Genomic DNA, 22,947 nt, shown 5'->3' on the forward strand with positions numbered 1-22,947 from the left:
GGACAGCCTAAAAGTCGGCCTCAGAGAGCTGATATTCAACAGAAACCTTGTTCAAGCCAAGCAGAACAGCTCTCGCAGCTAGAAGAAAGCAATAGGAAGGACATAGTAAGAGAGAAAAAATTGATTTCAAAACATAAAGCAGCAGAGGTGGGCAGGAAAAGATTTTTTGCAGCTCAAGGGAAACTGATTCCAGGAATTTTTCCCTTCTGAGACTGAATGAAGTCAAAATTACACTATTTCCCATAAGACGCTCTAAATCCCTAAATCTTGCTTCAGCTGAATCAAAATGTTTCTTGTAAAATTTGACAAGATACTTCAATGAACTCAAACCCTGACTAAAAGAAAAAGACTCTTCCTTCAACCAAATCCAAATCCGCCCTTTTCCCAACAATAAAATTCTAAAATAAACATTTTCCAGTCAAGGTGTGCAAGAATGAAATAGAATTTTCTTCTTACAAGAAAAAATGTTTCTTTCCTGTAAAAAGATCTTTTTCAGAATATGTATGTATATATATATATATTCTTATATTCTTACGTATGTATATATATTCTTACGTAGCAAACTAACTTCAGTGTGAGATTTTCAAATAAAAGTACAAGAGGCAGGTGCTAGCTCGCAGCGAATGCCAATACAAGATGAGATTCAGACCTTCAGAGACTTGGAAAACACTTGCTCAAGTTTTCACCTACGTTGCTCTTCCTTTGAAGTCAAGACCTTGGTATTGGACTGTAGGAGAAGAACAGAAATGTAATGTAATAAAGATTATCCTGGAAAAAAGCCCCTCACCTGTAATATACTGAATTTGGGTGACTTAAGGGTAAGAACCCAAACGTGACCTCAAATGTCAGTTCTGTGCCTACCTGTAGGTCCAAACCACCTACAGATTTGGGAGCGACTCTAAACCTGGAGCTGCCCTGCTCTTCCTCTGTACCTTTGAGAATTTGTTTTGGCCAAAAACTCTCCATTGTGTTCCTTATTAGAGACTTGCAAGAACTTAAGTACCCTGGTTTTGCTGAACAGCAAATGCAACGCTGGGAAAATAATGGTCCCATCATGAGAAAAAAAAATAAAAAATCAGACTCAAAATCCAAAGAAATGAACGTTTGGATCATGTCTGGGGCTCTGCATGTGTCTGATAAAACAGATGCAGGTGTCAGAGCCATTTGTGGTTGCAGAGCCGGTCAAAATCTCCCATCTCTGGGAGGGAAAAAAAAAAAAAAAACCACCAACAAAAAAACTGTGATATTTCACCAGCTGCTCGTGTTGGAAGGTGGTTTTATTCCTTATTTACTCTGTCCTCATTGACATGCAGAGCCGGACTCGCACGTCTCCTGTTTGACCCTCGGTGTCCTTTTTGACGCGGCACCCTCCCCGGGGTGTCCCCACCTCATCCCCCCGCACCCCGTCCCCACCCCCTGACCCCGTTTTCTCCTTCCAGGGGGAATGCAGCTGCAGAAACCCCTTTGCCTTCGGACTTCCCGTAGCCACCCGCCTGCTCTCCCATCTCCTCTCTTTGCATATAAACTATCGACTGCCTTCCGGCATGCCTGCTGCTTGGGCAGAGCCAACGCCACTAATTGCCGGCTGAAGAATCCTTACTTAAGGTGAGATTTTTAATATACTAATGATTAAGGCGCGCTTGGCATTTCAGCAGACACCGCAGCACCCAGACAGCTAAGCCTGGTTCTCAGACTTCGGCGGCTCCTTCGCAGCCTTGCACCTCTGAAAAGCAAACCCAAGGGGAGCAGAAGGTATTTCACATTCGCCTTGCAAAGGTGCCGCATGCAACAAAGAGCAAACTGTTTCTGCTGGGAGAAGGCTTTCCCGCATTGCTATTCCGCGCACGGCGCGTTAACAGTTTGCATATTGTAGCAAGACTCAAATGCTGTCTTCCGACCCGATCCACACTCCATTACAGTTAGGATAAAGACTCGTGGTGACATTAATGAGCACTGGATCAGCCCCTTTGTCGGCATAAATCTCCCTATTGCATTGGTGGGATCGCGTTTTCCCATTTGCTTGTTTGTTTGGCACTGTGTTCTCATTACAATTTCTATTAGCCCGTTCTCCCACTGATGTGGCCATAGATTAATTCCTTCCTATTTTCCCCCCTTTCCTCCTAGAGGAAAATAAGGGTCTCTGAGCTCTAATACGGTAAACAGGAACGGACAGGGTTTGGAAGGGGTGAAGGACAGCTCTGCTAGACCAAGACTTTTCCAGCAGGATAACTTGGAGCAACTGCTCTGAAGCCAGCAGAAGAGGCAGTGCCTCAGGCAAGCTGAAGACGAGCACCCACATCCCCAAGCCCTACCCCAACCCGAAGACCATCCACCCACCGGGAAGCCCTACAACACCACAGCCACACACCGCAAACCCCACAACGACAATTCCCCAGCGCCTACGACTGAAAAACGCTCACGGCAGCCCCCTCAAACTCCCAGCAGGAGCAGGACACTGCTGCCCATCTGTGGTGCCCTCCAGGAGGACGCGTTTCCCTTCCAGAGGGACGCATCCTGCCACAAAAAGACTGCAGAGCAAGTAGATGACTCACGGAGCCGGGGAGAGGAAACGTTGCAATTGCCGCACGCAAATACACACTTTTATAGGACCTAGGAGGGCTCCTAACATCACGTGAGGTGGTGCTGGCAGGGCTAAGAACTGAACCTCCATTTCATAAACCCGCCGTAGCGATCAGAAGTGCCACCCCAGCAATATTCCACTGGCCAGCCCCGTAGCTGCTGGTCTGCTCGGTCCCCTCGGCCCCATCAGCCCTTCCCATCTCAGAGGGGTGTAGGGTGCAAGCCTGCTGGCTTTGCATCTTTCCAGAGCTGGTAGGCTAGAGGTGCTCAGCTCCACGGTGGAGATGACAGCTCCAGAAATGCATGAGGTGACCCCAGCCCAGCAAGCGCCACCGAACTACAGGCAGCAGTTCCACCAGGAGAGCTATAAAGGGAAACCCTCCTCTGGCACAGCAATCAGGAGCTTGTCTCATCTCAGATGGAAATTGCACTCGGGGAAAAAAAAAAAAAAATCCATGCATATGACAATTTTTTTTTTCCACTTTAAGCTGATTCCATCTCCGAGATGGGGGAGAGGTGGCTACGATTTGCTGACATGTCACTTTAGCAATAAACTCCTCTTTCAGAAACGTGCCGGCGCAAGCAAAGCCATCGACTCGCCAGGCGCAAGCACCGCGTGTGGGTGCTGCAGCCCCGTGCGGGAGGCTCCTTGGGCACACAGAGAGGAAACCCTCACCACAAAGGGGCATCCAGCAGCTCCAGGAGGAGAGGGCAGGGTGAAGTGGCACTGGGCTTTGCGGCGAGCAGCAGCTCAAGCCCTAACCCTTCCCGCTGCTTGTGTTTGTGCTGAGTTCCCAAACACGGATGCAGAAGGCGCTCTCCTACACATGGATCTATTTTAACATGGGAGGGGTGACCACAGCCCTGAATTTATTCCCTAACCTTCAGGAACCAAAGCAGAGAGGTTTGCAGGAGAAGGTGATCTTACCAGACGCCAAAGAAGACAGGGGGAAAAAAATTCTGTTGTTAACGTAGGAGCGGGTGGCTTAGCTCCATCCTTCCCCCGTGCACTGGCGGCTGGTCCCAGCCCAGCCCGTGCTCCCTCAAGTCCTTCACTGCTCAGAAACCAGCAAAGTAATCGCACCTCGGCCTCTGCAGTCGGAGCCCAGGCCATGGCCCTGCCTCACCTGGGCTTTGGGAACAGGCAGGGAAGCTCCTGGGCTTCGGTCGTTATAGGGGAAGCTCTCATTAAATAACAGCAGCAGGACGAAAGACGCCCCAGGTCCTGAAACTGGAGAACATCAGAACAAGACAGGGTTGGAGCTAGATGATCTGTAAGGTCCCTTCCAACCCACTCCATGCCCATTCAAGCCATTCTATGAGATATTTCACAGGAGCAGTGTGCCGTAGGGCTGAGTGCAGGGGAGGAACACGAAGCAGCAACGAGGGGGCTGTGCAAGTGCACGGGAGTGCCTCAGGGAGCAGGGAATGGCTCGGGGTGCCTGCGTGAGGGACAGGGCTGGCCAAGCATCGTCCCTTTGCCAGGGTTATGGCAGCTCCCACCACCAGCAAAAGGCATGGGGAGCCTTGAGGAAAACAGACACAGAACCACAAGCTACCAAACACACATTATAATGACCACCAGACCATTTTATACAGTCCCTGCTCTGCATTTGGCCCTGTCTCGCTTTCCTTACCGGCACGAAAAGCCCAGCCCCATCCTGCTCAGCCCCCGGGCAGCACACGCCGCTAACTCACAGATGCGCGACCTGAGGCACAGTCCCCCAGCTCTGGCAGGCTCTCCTCTGCTCATCGACTGCAAAACCACGACGGCAGCTGACCAAAACCTCAGCCGAGGCATGCCACGGCTCCAGCAGGGAGCCAGCAGGGGCAGCCCCATCCCGGGGGGCTGCAGGTGGTTGGGAGGGGGCCGGGTTTGGACCCCACAGACCAGCCCTGTTTGTCACATTGCACAAAAACGCCACAAAAACACGAATTCCCATAGGTAAAGGGGGTAAAATGGAGCAGCACAGAGCCACAGAAAGCAGTCCCATTTCTGAGTAAGATTCCTTTCTGCTTCGCAAACAGGCAGTTTCTGTTTGTATCCATGAAAGTCAAACAAACACGCTTGATTTTGTTTTGTTTCAAGGCCAAGTTATCATTTCTCGAAAATTACTTCAAGAGCACAACAGGGGCAAAATACATTTGCAAAGCAGGCTCGGGTAAAACACTGCAGAGATTAGTGGCAGAGCGCAGGACATTTTTCAAAGCCTGAGTGGAAACCACAGGAAACATCGGGGTTAAAAAAAAAAAAAAAAAGCTTCATCTCACGTTAAACTCAGATTTGACTTTTCCCATTAGAATCAAAGGAGGAGCAAATAAAGCCAAGAAAGCCGGGGGCGATGTGGAGAGGAGCCAGGGAAATAAGTGGTCCTCGCCCTCTGGTGGGATCGGCACGGCATCCGCTCGGGGCACCGGTGGATTTGGGGGGATGCCGTGTGAGAGCCGGTGCGTGCTGATGGCATCGTCAGAGCCTCGCAGTGGAAAGCGCTGACTGCTGCCAATTAACGCGAAATCGTAATCAAGGCATTTGTTTTGGTGCTAAGAGAACTCCTCCGAAGGTCTCAGAAACGCCTGGATTCGGTTCCAGCGCTGGATGGGGCTGTGAACGGTGCGAATCGCTTGTTCCTGGAGAGGGCAGGCACCGCCCGGGAGCGGTGGGGTTGGAGGGAGAGGGGATGGACCAGCCTCATCCTCAGGGTGGGAGGAAGGCAGACAGGATGGGTCGGAGCTGTCTATGCTCTAACCCTAAGTGTAACCCCAAAGGCAGGAGCAGCCTCAGCTCAGAGACCAATGCACGCATCAGCAAAAATGCTCAGCTGTGGGACGCAGCATCCCCCGACCCTTTTCCCATCCCTGCAGGTTTGGGGTTTTGCTGCTTCCCGGAGTAAATCCAATGCCTCCAACCTAGCTCTAACCAGGGGTTTGAATTTAATAATGACCTACGCTGCTGCTATCAGAGCACTGAACACTTCAGCAGACATCCCAAAACAGAAGGAAACGCTTGAACACCTCTGGTGCCTCCAGCCCTACTCTGACTCCCAGTTGTGGCGCTCGCTGTAGCCGGGTGATCCCTCCCTGCAGGTAAATGAGCAGAGGGCACTGTGCCTGCCTGGCAGCCCCTCTTCTGCATCCCCAGAGCCTGTGGGATCCGGCAGCCAGGGGGTTCCCAAACCTCGCTGCCCTGAGCAGCGCCCCCGAACTGCCCCAGCCCCGACCACAGCACCTGCAGCCACACGTCCCAGCGGCTGCTGAACCCGGTTACCCGACAGCCGCGGAGCAGCGCCCGTGCCCTTTAAAATGGGCGTTAGGGCTGGGCATGGGAGCACAAAGTAATTAACCAGCGCCGGTCCTTTGGGGTACAGCCCTCGGTGCACGCCTTAGCTAGCTCAGCCACGCAGCGCTCTGCCCTGCCCCGGCACCAGCAGGCTGCTCTCCCTAACCGAGGGACGATGTAGGGTCCCCGGCACCCCGCCACCACCGATGGAGTAACCTACTTGCAGCTCGCCCAAAGAGGGACTTGCAGAGAAGCCGCTAAGTTTTTCAGCTTGCTTTCCCTTTTGTCAGCTGGGGATTAAAAAAAAAAAAAAAAAAGGCACAAGAAGGGACCTCCAGAGACATATGCTTCCTTCCAAGTCCTTGGCTGCACCTCGCTATCCTTCCCACCCTGCATGGAAACGAGTGGGAAGAGAGGAGGGGTGTTTATCCCCGCCTCGCGCACCCTTCCAGCTTCAGCCCCTGCCTGCCACCCTGCCGGGGTTGCTGGTGGGTGCTGCGGGCGGCAGCCGGAGCCTCTCAGAGCAGCATTGCTATTCCGACCAAGTTAACTCCCCACCAGCAGATCGATCGCTACGCCAGGAGCCGGGCTGGGAGGGGAGCAGGGAGGAAGATTCGCGCTCCCTTGATTTCCTCGGCTGGCAGCGTGCGTTTTTCACGTGCTTGGCTCCTCGCGGCTGCTGCCACAGCACGGAGCCTGCGGGGACTGGGACCTCCGCGGGCACGCAGCATGCTGGGCTCACAGCTCCCAGTCGCTCCCACCTTAGACCAGAAGGAAAAATAAAACAGCACCTGCCACTGCAAAAATGCAATCCCCCACCTCACCAGCTCCCAGACTGAAGCAAGGAGCTGGCAGCAGCAGCACGCCACAATTTCCAAGAGCAAGGCCCGCTCCGAGGGACAGGGCGCTGGGAATGTCACCGGCACCATTTGCAAACCCCAAAGCCCACGTGCAGGACTCCCAAGCCTGTCTCCTGGGGCACGCTCGTGCCCAGGTGCCTGCACAGGGACACGGACGTCCCTCGCCACCAGCCAGGTCCCCAGCCGAGCTCGGGCTCACGCTGCAGCCCCAGGGCGATGCCAAGCTGCCACCCTCCCTCCCTCCCCAGGGCTGCCTCCCAAAGCGGGTGCAGGATTTGCCACCCGTTTGCCACCCAACAGGCCTCGCTGAGGACAAGGAGAGCATCCCCGCTGCTGACTCACCCCGGCCTCCCTTTGTTCTCTGCGGACACCAGGCGAGCGCCCGGTGCGTCAGCACGCACGCTGCACGTGGGGAGCGGGCTGAGTGGGGCAGAGCGGTGGCATGGTCGGGGCCACAAACCCCAGAGCACTTCTCCTCCTCCTCCCAGGGAGTTCGCGGAGAGCCCGTTCTTGTGCTGCCACCCTCCTGCAGATTTTGCTGCCCAGACCTCCCCCTAACATAAAATCTTCCCTCTTTGACACCCCCATTGCAAGACCTATAGGGTTTTTGGTGCTTGGGAGAGCCCATATATTTTGGGGAGGAAAAGAACTACTACATTTCAGCCAAAAATGATAGGGCGCACACTGATCTAAGACACCCTGTCCTCCACCTTCATGCGCCAATTTCCCAGCCTCCTGGTCCAGCTGTGCCAGGACACAAGACAAAAGCAGGGACAGCCACCTGGCTGCTCCATCCCTTCCTCCCGGGAAGGTGCAGGGGCTGCAGGGACGAGAGGCTGGGCTGCAAGCAGCAGGATTCACCTTATGGGGGCAAAACGGAGCCCCTGGTTTAAATCCTTCCACCCTGCCAGAAAGGAGCTGGCTTAAAAACCTCCCCAGGGTTTTTAGGGCAGGGTTTTTTTGCCCTGGCTTGGCCCTGCTCCACTCGCTGGCGTAAAGCAGGAGCGCAGCAGCTCCCGCGCACACACCCAGCTGGCCCCGCAGATGTGAGCGTGCCACCTACACACGGCGCCGCCACCGAAGTCCCTCCCGAGCAAACTAGAGTTGCAAGCGCTGCTCCCGAGCGCTGCAAAATTAAAAAACAGCTTTTTATTTGCAACGTCGCTACCAAAGAGCCTGGCCAGGACCTCCTGGAGGACTGCGTCCATCTGCCGCCGGGACAGGAACGGGCACCTGGGACACAGCACGTCCCAGGGGTGCACTGCTCAAAATCAGCCCCCAAAACCCCTCAGGCTGTGGCCACAGGCAGGACCTCGGCGCAGGGCGTAAACCCCAGCCCCACATCTCCCCCCACCCCAAAGAGTGCCAGCAGGTAGCAGCACCCCCCACCGCCTTTGAAGCAGGGGGATTTTTAAGGCGGGCAGCACCCACCCCTCATCACAGTGGGTCCAGACACGAAGAAAGAGGCACAAAACCCCTCTGGGATTTCAACAACTCCAGCGGTGATGCGTACTGGTGCCGCGCCCCTGCGGAGCCCCCCTCACCGGAGCCCCCCCACACACACCAGGACCCCGCAGCCACAACACGGGGAGCCAAACACGGGCACAGCACGGGGACCACAAGGAAACCACGCTCCCCTTTTCCCCAGCCCCACGATAACTTTCCCAGAGATGACTGGAGGGTGCTGAGCCAACACCAGGTGTCGTTCCCCCCCCCCCCCCCCCCTCAAACCCAGCACCCAAATTTCCATTCCGGCTCGCCGCCCGTCCTGCACCACCAGCCGACAGGATGCGTCCCCCGCGGGGAAACAGAGGCACGTCCCCAAAAGGCACCGGCCGCGCCCCGCGCTCCACGACCCCCCCCCAGAGCCCCCCCCCCCCCCACAAGGCAGCGGCTCCTACCTGAGCGTGGCACTCTCCCCTTGCCGCACAGTCACGTTGTCCATAGCTTTGGGGAAGGTGGCATCTCCGCTGCGCACGGGCACTCCTGCGGGCACAAGGAAGAGCAGCCTGAGACAGAGGACGACTAGGCACCTCCAGGGCAGGGCTAAGCACCCACCGACCCCCATCCTGGGCAGCAGGGACTTTTCCACCAGGCAAAAAACACACCCGACAAGGCCACCAGGAGCGAAAAGGGGGGGAGAGGAGGGAGGGGGTGCGTGTGTGTGGGGACGGGGGGGAGCAAAACCACCGGGGCGGGCGCGGAGGCGAGCGATGCGGAGCTCCACGGAGATCAGGAGAGCCCCTGGAAAGGCAGCCTGCGAGCACTGAGCCTGCCGAGCGGCATCCGGAGGGAGTCCCCAGTATCCTTGGGTGAGGGAGGAGGACGGGAGGGCCGGGGGGAGGAGGAAGAGGAGGAGGAGAAGTGGCAAAGGTGCTGGACGCTGGGCGAGCCGGCTCTTCCCGGGAAGCAGTCCGAGGCTCACTTGGGCAAGGAGGTGCCGGGAGCCGCCCGGCTGCGCCACGCTCCCGCCCCGCACACGCACACTTGTCCCGAGTTCACGGCTCCCCGAGCGGGGGCAGTCCAAACAAACAAACAAAAAAAAAAAACACCAAAAAAGCCACCAAAAAATATTTTAAAAAGCCAGAAAAAAACACCACCCCGGAAGCGAGCTAACAAACAAACAGGTCCGGACGTAAAAAGGCACAGCGGGCAAAGGGCTCCGAGGTGCCCAGCAGTTCCTCTCCTCCGGCCCCACCGCCGGGTCCCAAAGGCAGGCTGATTTTGGACGGGATGCGGGGTGTGGGGATGCCGGGACGATGTCGGGGCGATGCTGGGATGACGGTGGGATGGTGCCGGGCTGTCCTCAGCGCAGAAGCGGGGCGGCCGGCGGGGCGCGGGCGAGCGGCAGCATGGCAGCCCCGCTGGCCGCCAGCATCCCCGCGCGGCACGCAGGCTGACTTCCCGGGGTTGTCATGGCAGCGGCTCCATCGCTGACCGCCACTTGGGCTCCCGCACGCACCCGCACACGCACCCAGCACCGCACGCAGGCGGCGGCGGCGGCGCGCCTGGCAGGCGAAGGACGCCCGCTTTAACCCCCGCCGCACCGCGCTCCGAGGGGGGACGGCACGGTGGGGACCCCCCTCCCACCCCCCAACCACCAGCTCTCCCCTCGCTTCCCCGCCGTGCTTACCTGCGGCCGGCAGCCAGCACCGAGCCACCTCTGACATTTTGCCCTCCTCTGCCTCCGCACCAGCCCCTCCCCAGGCTGCAAAGCCCCTCTGCAGGAGGGGAAACTGAGGCACCGCACAAGTTCCCCCCCCCCCTGCACCCCCCCTAAATCAGGGGGGCAGTGAGTGCCCTCCCGGTCCCCTGCCCCTCACAGGCACGCAGCGTGAGTGTCGGTGGCTAATTCCTCCCCAGCTGCAAGCACGGTCCCCGAGTAGTTTTTTATCAGCTCATAATTTAACAAATAGCGCGTTTGCTTATGCCTGGCAATTCCTCCTTCCCCCCGCTAGCAGCTAACCACGTTCATATTTCCAGGCACGGTTCCGTGCTGGTGCAAGGCGCCGGGCAGCCGTCCTCGGAGCACAAAGTCCTGGAGCCTCTGAGCAAGTGCGGAGCCAGCAGCCGAGACACGGCTTTGCCTTGGGCTAAAATCCTCCGCTGCTGGACCCCAGCCCCGGGCTGCTCCTGCCTTTCGGGACGGCCGAGGAGGAACGCGGGGTGCTGCGCCCCTAGAAGCGACCCCAGTGCTGCCAGGCCTCCCCCATCCGCTGTCCCCAAAGGTTTCTCCACGCGGGACCTTATTCCAAAGTCCTGCCCCCCTCACCCCACCCCCCTGTGCCCCGCCAGAGCCGTTACACAGCACCAATAATCTATTTATTTATTTTTCCCTCAAATCGCTGCCAACCTGAGCAGGATTCAAACGGGTGACCTAGATGTGAAAGGATCCGTAGCCCGTTACTAATCCCCGGAGCCTCCGGATCCCCTGTAAACTACCGCTTAATTCACTAACTGTGCTATTTAATCTCGACAACATTACGAGCTGCGCCGGGCAGAGGAAACACTCCATCAAATGGAGCTTTATTATTATTGTGCGTGCCGAGAGGTCATGTGAGAAGGGGATCGCTTTGCGAGTCCCTCTTGACTTCTCCCTCTTCCCAAAGCCCTGCTTTTTGGATTCGGCACCGGTGGGCCGAGCCTTCCCCTCTCCGCTCCCCGGCTCTTGGCAGGGGGGAGCTGAGCCCTGCAGCTGCCTCTGCCCGTGGCAGCGAGGGACGAACGCCTGCCTTCGGTGCAGGAGGGGTTCGGCGGGTGAGCCGCAGACCCCCTGGGTCCACAAACCCCCACGCCAGGGCTCTCCGAGACCCGCCTAGCTGCGAAGAGCAAGGTCATCCGTCATCGGCTGAAACCCCTCGTGCAGGATCACGTTTCCCTGAGACCAGGCGATTTTCAGGGACGCACAAAGCGGTGAGGAACAGAAGGAGCTGCTTTCAGCCAACTGCTGCAGCACCCCGGCAGGATGGGGACCCCCCCGTGAGCTGCTGGGGAACGCCCCCGAGCACAGGACCCCACAAAGCCATCGCTCATCACACCAGAGCTCATCCCCCGTGCAAGGCTGGGCAGGGACCATCTCCTTTGTCAGCAAAACCAGAGGGCTTCCCACAACCGCCCCAGTTAACCTCCTAACACTGCCCAGATCGCCAGGAGCATCTTAAATGGGGAGGGAAGGCACCCGACTGCGCCGAGAGCGCGCGGGCAGGAGCCGCCCTCGCTGCAGCGGGTTCGGGGCAGCTTCCAGACATCCCAGCCCCGACGGACCCCCTGCTACACAGGGAGGCAGCTCCTGCCGAGGAGCTCCAGCCCATGCAAGGGCTGGATTCGGCCTGGTGCGAGGAGATCACGGGTGTTATTTGAACGTCCCAAGGAATTTAAACCCAGCACCGCTGGCTCCCGCTCCCCAAAGCCCAGCAGAATCCTTGGGCTGTCTCCTCGGCTCCATTCTCCCTCCCTTGCATACATCCAATGTACATATAAATCAGCCTGTCACAGTTCGTCTCTTTCCTGACAGCTGTAATTGCTTCAGACTTTAAAAATATCTATAGACAATAAACACAACACACGAAAACGGCAAAGAGAAAACGAAATCAAGATTCCTTTCAATAATTCAGTTGCTCCAGCAGCAGAGGAGCCAGCAACTGAGTCCAGCTGTGAAGGTTCAGTAGCAAGAGAAAGGGAGCTTTGTAGCCTCCTCTGGGGATGAGAGAGCCTTTTTTCCTTCGCTGGTTTTTGACCACAGACAGCAGCAGAGCCTGCCATACACGGGCTAAGATGCTTGCAAAGCAGCACCTAGCCGAGCACGAAACGCGGCCCCTTGCTTTCAGCTTCCTCGCTTTCTTCCCGCTCAGATAAAAGTCTTTTTTTTTTTTTTTTCCCCCCCCCTTCGCGAGCAACAGGCGGGAGAGACAAGCGGAACGAGCACGGCGCACGCACGGCCTCTCTGCACCGATTTCTCGCCGCGTCTCCTCCTTCCCAGCAAGGCTAAAGGCCCCCCTCTCCTGGCAGAGACCATACACAGGGCAGCGTAGGAAGGAAAGCATCGCCTGGGGACCGCGCTCGGAGGGCGGCGGGGGCACAGAGCCGGGCAGAGCCGTTTTCAGCAGATATTTACACAATTTTCTAGGAGATCGGACAGGGGGATGCTCAGCAGGGCCAATTCGCCGCTACTCCTGGAAATGTGTTTCTGCCCTTCGCTCCTGCAGCTGGGGCTCTCTCAGGCAAGGCTGATTTTTGGTAAAATCAGGCCCAAAATGCCCCCGGGGAAGAAGCCCCCCTCTTGGGCCGGTGTTTGCTGCAAGGAGTCAGCTTTTTTGGCACAGCCCAGGGGCCTCCCAGCAAACGCTGCCCAAACTCCCAGATTTCGAGCAAAACCGGAGAACCAAACCCAGGAGCCTCCTCTGCAGATCCGAGCGGCCCCAGCGGCCAACATCCAGATGCAAAACTGCAGCTAACGTTCCTCCATCAATTGAAATAACACAATTGTCACGGTTTTTTTCAGCCTCCTCAGAAACGCCTAGCACCGCTCCAGCATCTGTTTTACGTGTAGCTGCTTGCAGGGAGGGATGATTGATCCCCGCACACCACCCATGCCTGTGTACCTGCCAGCAAGCCCATATACATACAATCCCACACCTCCCAGCACCGAAAGATTTCATTCCTCAAAGAAAAAAGAAAAAAAAAAAAAAAAAAGAAAAAAAACGACTTCCAATAAGTAGGTCATAGCAAGGCAATTTGTACAGCCAGATTTTGCTTTTAATTCCTTTTTTCCTTTTCACGAAGCTGATAGATGGCAATCTATAACCCCAAAGTAGAAATTTATTTTTAATCTGAAATTGCCAAATATGATCAGAAACATAATTTATGCTCCGGCCGCTCTCGTTCCTTCGAAAGGAGAGCACCGTTTCAGAACCCCCACCCGTGCTATCGCGCACGTTATTCCTCAATAAGCCCAGAGTTGCAAAAAGTGCTGTAATTCTCTTGCCATTAGTCAGGTGAATGACACAGGGCTCCGGGGGAGCTTTTCCTGAATAACCCCCAGCCCTCGATGCCTGCGACCATTCACCAAGGCACAAAGGCCGTGGGCTCCGCTGCTCCGCTTCCACCCTGACTCATTTATCCCCTTGCTAACGCTGGCCCCAATTAAGAAGCGATGATTGAGAGCCTTACTTGGCTGGAGCCATTTTGAGCCCTTCTCGCCCCAAAGGCATTCCTGAGCTGAGCAGAGAAATCGCCCATTCTGGGCCGTTTCTGGGCCGTTTTTCTGAATGTGAGGAGTGTCCCCGCAGGCACTCGGACCACAGAGGGCCCAGGCTGGGTTGCAGATGGCTAAAAGCTGTCCCCAGCACCTGCTCCTTGCTTTTTTTTTTTTGCCCAGAACCTCCTCCTTGCTTTTTTTTTTTATTTTTTTTTGCCCAGACAGCTCCAACCTGTTGCAGCTCGTGGTGGTGCAGCACCATCAGAAGCCAGCAGTGACCACCGTAACTGGGTTTAAAACAGCACAGGTTGCTTTAACGTCCTCGCTAACGACGCTGTTAATATTTCACTGGCATTTACCTGACCTCACAGTAAGCCTACCTAGCAAAGGATTCGCCTCCCTGCAGCACAGCAAGAGGCAACCCTCAAGGTACTGCTGCCTGAGGAAGAGGAAGGTGGCTGGGGCAGGAGGAAGACCTCAGACCTCTGCCAAAATACCCTGTAGCATCACCGTCGTGCCTCGGGACAAACCCCAGCAACCTTGAGGGTGCTCTGGTTTGCATTGCAGATGGGCCAGGCAGCACTGCAGCTCAGGAAGGGGACACAAAGCGGTCCCCAAGGCCCGTTTTTTCCTCCAGGATTGCTCTTTTCTCGTAATTCTCAGCATCCGAGCCTTTGACGACAGCCCACCCAACACAACATATGTATTTACGAAGTGACACCTCCACCCGTGCAGCCTTAACATCTATACAGAGACTTAAAAACCTATCAGAGATACCGAGCCACGTTGGCACAGTGGAAATCATTAACTGGGATTGATCCCGGCCGTCCTTGGTACGAATCGATATCGGTTTTATATAAATCTGTTTCTCGTGGGGAAAGTTACATGGCTGCATTAATGCTTAGGAAGGCATCCTCTCTGCTCACGCTCCATCCACGGCAGCATTTGATCAGAATGAATCAGGTGCCAGAGACAGCTGATGACATCGGATAAAATCATGCCATTAGCCATCTAATAGCATTTTATAAGCGTATGACATTAACCCAGTGCTCTACAACTCAATCCACTCTGCATTTTAACAGGAGTAAGCGTGCATGGGAAGAGCGAGAGGGGGAGAGAGCTTAATAGGCTGGAAAGCAAAGCAAGCCATGCCTCGGTTCCCACCGAGGATATTTGGGAGCTCCAGCGTGGACACGTCCAACGCAAAGACACGAGCTTTCCTCCCTGAATTTCTCGGTTTGCCTCCTGCCATGCACCGATAAGGCGCGTTGTGTGGGCTAACAGCTGTTTTCTCATTAAACACGAGAGCACCTCAGCAGAGGAGGCCGTGCAGGAGCTGGGCACTTGGCAGACCTCCACCTTCCTCCTCCTCTCGCCTCCCCCTGAGCCTCTCCTCCAGCCCAGACCCATCCGTGAGCTCGGGGCTAGGGGCACCAGAGCCCAGGCACCCTTGGGAGGGACAACTGGGAGAGGTGGCAGCAGGGACAAACAAGAAGCAAGGGGCCAAGCATCCCCCAGCCCCACTAGGTACCACCTAACCCCTGGGGGCAGCAGGAGGGGAAATCTTAACCCACCCTTTCCACCTCCCCTCCTCATTTCCCCAGCCAAGCTGACTCTCACCAGCCCTTTCCTACCAGGAAGCCGCTCGGTGTGCACAAACCAGGGCGAGCAGGTGCCAGGAGCTGAGCAGATTTCTTGATTTAGGCCAAGGCTTTTCCAAAAGAGCAGATACCAACAGCAGAGCCTCTCCAGACTCTCCTGGCAAAGCATCGAGTGCTCAGCAGCCCTCGTTGCAAGCCCAGCCCCCTGCAGATGTTGGGCATCTCTGAAAATCAAACTCTCCTGGAGCCCCTGATTTGCCTTTTACCTGCAGCTGGGTTTTGATCCAGGTCAGACACCATCACAAAAAATAAAAGGGTGCTGAGATGCAAGCCATCCCTTCCTGACTCCCAGCTAGGCGCAGCCAAAAAGGGGCTGCTTCTGCTGTGCCTCACACCTGACAGCCTGCAACTTTGCAGGACCCGGTTCCAAAGTGACAAAGTCTCGTTTCACAAGGCGCCGAGATTGCCAAATCGCTCGCTCCTCGGGAACAAAAGCCGGGCACGCCGCTGCCTGCGTGCATCAATTTTAGTTGTGCCGCTGGTCCTCTGACCCTCGCGGCGCTGCGCATCCAAGAATAATATTAATAATAGTCATGCCATTAAGCAAGATGCTTGGTTTGAATCTGAAGATTTTGAGAAATGATCTCATAAATTTAATTCCCGGGGTACCATCTTTGAGCGTTAACAGGCACAGTCGCCTCTGAATTCTGGGAAATGAGCATAATTACATGGAGATCGACAAGGCACAAATGCCAAGAATTCTGTTAACCTTTAATACCGCAAAAAAACTCTCCCCTTGTAATTATCTCTTTCCTTTGTCTTAAATGTTACTGATGAATATTTAGTGGGATAAGCAAATAAAAGGAGGCTGAGGGGTGCAAGGAAGTGCAGCCCTGTGTAGAATAACTCTGCAAACCTCGTGGCTGGGAGCTGAACCGCGGCATCGCCGCATGCCGGGGCGGGCTGGGATCCCGGGCCACCAAAACTGCCGTGCAGGGGACAGTGACCCCCCTGTACAGCCACTAACGTCTTCTGGGGGGCTCTGGGAGGGCAATTTGCCTTGCACCAGATCCCAATTACTTCCCAGCAAATTCACTTTCGCTTGGGTCCCCGGCACAGGCACGGAGCAGTCCTGTGGCCCCAAGCGCGACGCTTCCAGGTGCCCTTTCTCCAACCCGAGCCCCGTCTTGGAATAAAACTTCCCGTGTAGAAAACGCATCACCTTTCAAACACATCCTCCCTAGGGTTGCAAATGGCACTGCCCTCTTGCTGCACATCGAGTCTGATGGAAAGAAGATTTTCTCCCGGAGCGAACTGCATTAATATCTGTCACCGCTCTGGCATTTCTGCCTGTAATGATGAAAAATACGTGCAGACAATGCGGGGTGCTCTCAGCACCACCTCCCTCCCCACGAAGAAAAATTAGAAGCAGCTGCTGCTGCTGCCATCCCCTTTGCGGCCATCCAGCATTACCTCTGGAAGCCTATTATCTGGGAGACGGCGCGGGGCTAACGGAGAATCACGACCTATCCATATTCAACGCCTGCCTTGCTGCAGGCAGGGGCTTGGCTCTCTCCCCTCCTCTGGAGGCCGGTGGAAAGGTCACTCTCTGCTTTTAATGTCGCAGCAGCCTGCCCGCTGCGTGAACACGGAAGGGACGAAGGCACGAAGGCACGGCTGCCCCGGCAGGGGGAGAGGACCCGGCTCCCTTGCAGCTCGCAACCCACACTGACCCCACAAGCTCGGGGCAGCGGGGCGATGACGGCAGTGCCGGCCACAGGCATGCAAGCCCAGCCTCCAGGAGGACCCACACTGGCTGCCCGGGTCCCTCCTGGTCCTCGCTGCCATCTCACCTCCCCAGAGCTCTGCAAATATACCCCAAAATACACCCACATTGCCGCAGCCCTTGCTGCCTTGTAGAAACAGGGTCTGGGCTCGAACCCCACCGGAGAGCTTACATGCAGCCTGCAGAGGAGTCGCTCCAGCCTCAAACCTTTACCGACCCTCTCCTCCCTCGTTCCAGGAGGAACAAAGGCAAAGCAGGATTTATTCACAGTGGGCTGGGGAGGAAAATGCAATAAAAGGGGTTAGCTCATTACGTGTGACACCTTCCCCTCCCTGCAGAGGTCTGAGGCACCGGCTCTGCAGCTGCCGAGAGGAGGAACGTACGGCAAAGCCCAGAGACAGGGCTGCTAACGGCAGCGAAGGCTCCAGACCTGCCCAGAGCCTGTCAGTGCTGCAGCCGGCTTGGACCTGAGCCCATCCTGAGCAGCATCCCCACGCCGGTCACTCCTGACCCCAGGACGCTGCGGATCTTTGCCCTCCTCCCTTCCCGCTCCGTCTGTTTTAAATTGGTGTGAGCTTTCTGGTCTCCGAGCTGCTTTTATGTCCCTTTAAAAGGTTATAAAAGCCGTCTTTATATTCCAATAAAGGGATATAAAAACAACCTTTTTTTGCAGTTAAATAAATGTGGTTAACTTCTCCCCCCCCCCCACCCCTCTTAATACTTTTCGCCGCGGTGCTGCGTGCGTGTGCGGGCGCAGAGGTGCCGGCGGGGCTTCGGGCATCACGCCTCAAAGCAAGAGGCAGCTCCGTGTCCTGAGCACCCGGACACCTTCCTCCCAAAGAAAAAGCATCCTGAAAGCTGCCTTTGGCCCGAGGAAGGGCAATGGTGTGATGTGAGGCAGCTCCTGGTGGACCATGCGATGGACTATACACACCACGCCGTGCCCTGTAGGGTTTTGCATCTCCTGGATGCAACCGGTGCTGATGCAGCCAGCACAGGCGTGACAGCTAGCGTGCCACAGCACCCAGGACCGTGCCACCTTCCCCCTGGGTGACAAGGGACAGGTCGCTTCACCACTCCCTGCCAACCCCCCCGGCTCCTTGCAGCATCCCCTTAGACCTCAGGGGCCGCGGGTCGGCATTTGTCCCTTTCAGAGCATCGGTGCCACGCGGAGGGTGACGGGACCCTGCTCCCACTGCAGCCTCCGGACGCGGCTCGAATTATTTACAGGCTGTGCAGCCGTCCTGCAGCTCATAATCAGTCTTTCTCCAAAGCACCTCTTCCCTTGGAACCACGGCGAAGAGGATCTACACCAGTCCCTCTGCCCGTCCGACGGCCTCTCCGGGCATTAAACCGAAGAGGTTTATTATTTTTGTGACAGCCCGTTCTGCAAGGCGAACACAGCTCGTATGAATCAAACGCCTCGGATCTCATCCATCACCCCCCCCAGCAGAACGAAGGGCAGAGCACGGAGCCGAGGAGCGGGGTTATCGGGATCGGGGGGCTGCGGGGAGCTGGGAGGCTGGGTGCTGGCACGGAGCTGCAGAAGGCAGAGGAGCAGTGGAGGTCTGAGTCCATAAATAAGGTGTGAGCAGCCATCGGGAGCAGAGGTTGAAGCCTCCCAGCCTCTGCCCCCATTTAATTCACCCTCAGCCCCTCCATGTCACACGTGTGTAGGACGGGGGCTGAACGCTGGCGAGGAGCAGAGCAGATCCTGCAGGCTTTGCCCCCTCCACGCCACCCGTCCCAAACCAACTGAGCCACCTGCCGACAGCAAGCAGCCTCAGAAAGGAGCTGGCTAATTAATCCAGCTAATTGCCGTTACTGGGCTCCTTCTGTGGACGCAGAACGACGAGGGCTCAGGGAGAGGGTGAGCATCCGGGGCTCCCCGGGGAGCTGGAGAAGTGTTTACAGTCCCTGGCACGAGAAAATCCATACTCATCTTGGCTGCGGGAGGCAGGGCTGCCCTCCCACGCTCCTATTAGCAATTTCCAATCATCTTTTATTAGGCCCGCATTGATTTGCTGCTCATTTCGGTGGGAAGGGAGGCCTAAGAGCCTCGGCTCTGTCTCGGCTGAGGCACGCAGGCACGGAGGGGAGAGCCGGGCTGGGAGGCTGACACGGGGGCACTTTTCCTCCCCCGGGAGAAGCAAGCTCCCAGCACCACGCTTCTGTTTCCTCGTCAACATTTCAAAATAGCTGGCGAAGCGCAAACTGTTAGGAGCCATCTGAATACTTTGTTCCGATAACGCCACCTCGTACACATTAGCACATACACCACCCGAGGAGGAGTACTGGAATATCAAAACAAAGCGAATTTACAGGGTTTTTTTTTCTTTCTTTTTTTTTTTTTTTTTTTTCCCCTCCTGGCAAAGCCTTCCCCGCAAGTTATCGGCTTCCGAGTGTTTGTGCTGTAGCACATCCCTGTTCTCTCCCAACCCGCTGCTCCTCGTGCCCCTGTCCTCAGCTCACCCGCGAGGCGCCGGCATGGGTGCAAGGGGACCAGTGACAGCAGCAGGGTGACAGCTTCGTGGGGGATGAAACCCCGTGGCCCCAGCACGTCCCTCTGTAGCTGCACCCCACCACCTCATTCCATCACCCACTGCCCGTGAAACGCCACAATTTTGTTGCCTGTCGACTGAATTATAAATATACCACCCCCAAAAAAATAGCCCTGAGCGAGCTCTAAGGCACCGCAGGGAATATTAAAATGGGAGAGCAGCTTTAGAGGAGAAGGGCTCACGGATGCCTACGGGTAGGAGGATGAAAGCCAAGGGCTGCAGTCCTGGATGTGCCTCGCTTCAGACAGCCCTTAAATCCTGCCCCAGATCTGCCAGCACACAAACTTTTCCCCCGCTTCCAGCACGGCAGCAGCGTTACCTCCCCGGAAAGCTGCCTGAACCCGAAAATTGCCCTGAACCCGAAATTGCCCCGCGTGGGGATGCAGTGGTACGCGGGTATTAGTCATGGTGCTGGTGGGGGGCTCTGGGTGGTCCTGAGGGCACCCAGGCTACAAACCAAATACTCCTGCCATGCGAAACAAGGCACGGCGTTTGGGGGAGCCCCCTGATGTCAGCGGGTAACTTTGCCACGGGGCAACAAGGCTTGGCTTCTCAGCACACGTCCCCGGTGCCAATTACAGCCACGTCGTGTGCAAATTGGGTCGGATCCAGAGGGCCCGGTCGCAGCAGCTCTTCAGCTTCGAATCAGCCCTCATGGCATTTAAGGATCCGCTGCCCATTTTTCCCCTCCGCTGCCCATTTTCCCCCCTCCACTGCCCATTTTCCCCCTCCGCTGCCCATTTTTCCCCTCGCCACGTGGCTTTTCTCCCTCCACCCCTCCACGCAGCCGGGGCAGAGGGCAGGGAGGCAAAGCACAGCAGATTGCGAGATGGGGGGAAACCTACAAGGACCACGTTGCTCTTCCCACCCAGTCCGTGCCTGCTGGTGCCCCAAGGCCAGCCAAGACTTGGACCCCCCCCCATCCCACACCAAGCGGGGCTGTCAGATCCCTCTCCAGCACCCGCCGTGCCTTCCAACTGGCATCAGCATGCAGCTCGCAAACGGAGCGGGCCAAATCCTTCCCTGGTGGAGCCTCGTTAAAGCCAATGATGGTGCACCGGGGAGGACCCTGGCCCACTGTCCTGGAGCGGAGTCGGCGCCGAGGCCAGCTGGCAGTGCCGGTGGTGGCAGGACGGATGCCTGGCACCGGCGCGGCATCAGGGGCCGCATCCTGCCCCCGCCGGGGGGAGACAGGCTCCACGAGCGCAGCGCTGAGCGGAGCACGGCCGGAATAAATAACCAGCAGCGTTCCAAATGCCACGGAGAACCGGCCCAAATTGTCCTCCCAGCTCCCGTGAGCAGTAGGTACATTTCATTAGCCCTATTATGCTGACAGGGAAAGAGTCACTGGGAGCTTAATAATAATAAAAATGCATTATGTTACAGCGCTCGTCATCTGTATGTCTCAACCAGCTCCAAAAGGCAGGAAAACAGCTTTGCTTGTTGTAACGGGGCACGGGGAGAGCGAGGGGTGTGATGGGGCTGGCAATTAGCTTCAGGTCGCTCATCAAGCCCAGGTTTGCTGAGCGGGACCCCTCTCACCGGGGCAGGGACAGCAGGGATGTCACGCGTGGAAAAGCACCCATGGGAAAAGAGGCGGCTTTGCTGAGCGGCACCATGAATTCACCAGGTGAGGTTTGGGGATAAAAATGGAAAAATCCCACTGATGAGAGCAAAAGACGGGTCCTTGGCCTCCATCAAGGAGAAGCTCCTGCAGCACTCTCGCTCCACATCTTCCCCCACCGACGCCAAGGGACCCACGCAAAGTTGCACCCAAACTCGAGCTGGGTAATGCACGAGCAGCACGACGGGCGCAATTACGGGATGATTACACAGCAGCTGCGGTTTCCACACCTGCAATTTCCACCAGACACGTATAACTTGAAGGCCAGCTCCATGGCTGCACATTAATTAGAGTGTAAGTGCAATGTCAGTGGTGCCACTGAATGCTAAAACCACACGGACGTGGTGACCAGCGAGCCGAAGACACAATTGTGGAGAAGTCGGTAACCTTAATGCCGAAACGTAGAGAAATTCCAGTTACAAGGACTAGCGGGTGGTGATGAGGTTATTCAAAAGCATTACCACGGTGTAATTACACTCCATTTGTAAGGTAATTACTTCCCCACTATTATACACTACAACCCTCCATTTTGTGCCTAATCCTATAAGCTAGATTCAGAGGGATAAAAGGCAGCAGAAAAGGCGTCCGGCTGCCGACAGGAGGAAGGACAGACCCGGCCTGACAGGGGCAGCAAGAGGAGAGGAGCTGGGAGTGGGAATGCTGCAGGTAGAGGAATCCAGGCTGCGGGTCCGGACCCTTATGGCTCGTGCCGGGACCAACCAAGGGGATGGCAACCCTCCACGGAGCCAGACCCGGCAAGGGAAGAGCCGGGCTCGGCTGCCTGGGACCTAGCGAGGAGGCACAAGCATTCATCAAAAGCCAATCTGCTTCTGCAAAGCAGGAAGAGAGGTTACTTCGGATTAATTTTTCACTTCAGAAGCTTTATAGGCAAGTTCTGAGATTGTCAGATTGAGACACCTCGATATTTTCTGAATGAAAAACTCGAGTGCCGGTTCAAGATGCCTCTCTGGATTGTCAGGTAATTTGTACCCAAACGTTTAAATTAGAAATTCCTGTTATCTCATCCAGGTCTTTTTGCGGGGGAGGAGGACTCGGAGCTTTTGTGTATTTCTCACTCCCTAAAATCAGAGCTCCCTGAGGTCCTTGAGACATTTTTCTGGCTGTACCGCTCCCTCGGATGCTGCGATGGGTGGGCTGGGAGCTGCGAGGCTGGGTAAATATTCAGATCATTAATTCCCACCAGCTCTCAGGTCACGTCTGGACCTCCAGTGCTGCACGAGCTCATTTAAAACCACCCCGGCTCACATCCTCAGCGCAGCCCCAGCTGGGCAGACGCACCTGATGCGGCACCAGGTCCCCTGCTGGTATCGCCACCTGATCTCCCTCACCTGGTGCTATTTGCATTTGTATTCCCGCTTGCTCCCGAGGCAGTGATGGGAAGAGCTGGGCACAGGAGGGGATGTGCGGTGCGGCGTCGGTGGCGTAATTCAGCGAGGTCTCCGAACAACCCGAGCCCGTTCTGCTGCACAGCGCCTTAACGCAGCGAGAGACTGTTCCCCCCTAGCACTCCAACAGCCTTTATGCTGAGCAGATACGTGGGCACGGAAATACAATCAGATGGGACGCGAATGGGGCTTTCCGGGTTTTTCTTCCTTCTCGTTGGTTCTACAGAAAGAATAAAGCTTGGCCAACTTACTGCCTGCAGAAGTGGTGCAGCCCCAGCTAAGCGGGGCACGAGGTTCCCAGTTACCCCACGTGCTGTGGGAGCGGGGCTGGAATGAAGCAATGCCCCAAACCCTCTGCTTGGGGCTGCAGGAGGGCAAATCCTGCGGGCTGGGAGAGCAGGAACCCAAGGAGCAACTCCTGAATTTTACCCACACGGGACCACAGCCCCTGCGTGGGCATCAGTCTCCCTGGATGCAATCTCGCCCAGTGCTCCTTTGCCAGGTGTGAGCGCGCCTGCGGTGGGAAATATGGGCCGAGCTGCAGGAACGGCTCCC

General features: G+C 56.3%; 1 protein-coding gene across 12 annotated transcripts in view; it reads right to left on the bottom strand.

Annotated features, from left to right (window-relative positions):
* Positions 1 to 22,947, bottom strand: part of LOC106040563 (protein CEPU-1) — a 336,971-nt gene that overhangs the window by 126,376 nt on the left and 187,648 nt on the right. For 5 of the 12 annotated variants that reach the window (XM_048063493.2, XM_066981348.1, XM_048063496.2 and 2 more), the window contains one exon: positions 8,619 to 8,703. In XM_048063493.2, the coding sequence (XP_047919450.2) occupies positions 8,619 to 8,703 (85 nt within the window). The other 7 variants (XM_048063497.2, XM_066981347.1, XM_048063492.2 and 4 more) reach the window with 6 other exon arrangements.

The sequence above is a fragment of the Anser cygnoides genome, chromosome 21 (genome assembly GCF_040182565.1).
Source record: "Anser cygnoides isolate HZ-2024a breed goose chromosome 21, Taihu_goose_T2T_genome, whole genome shotgun sequence".
Lineage (NCBI taxonomy): Eukaryota > Metazoa > Chordata > Aves > Anseriformes > Anatidae > Anser > Anser cygnoides.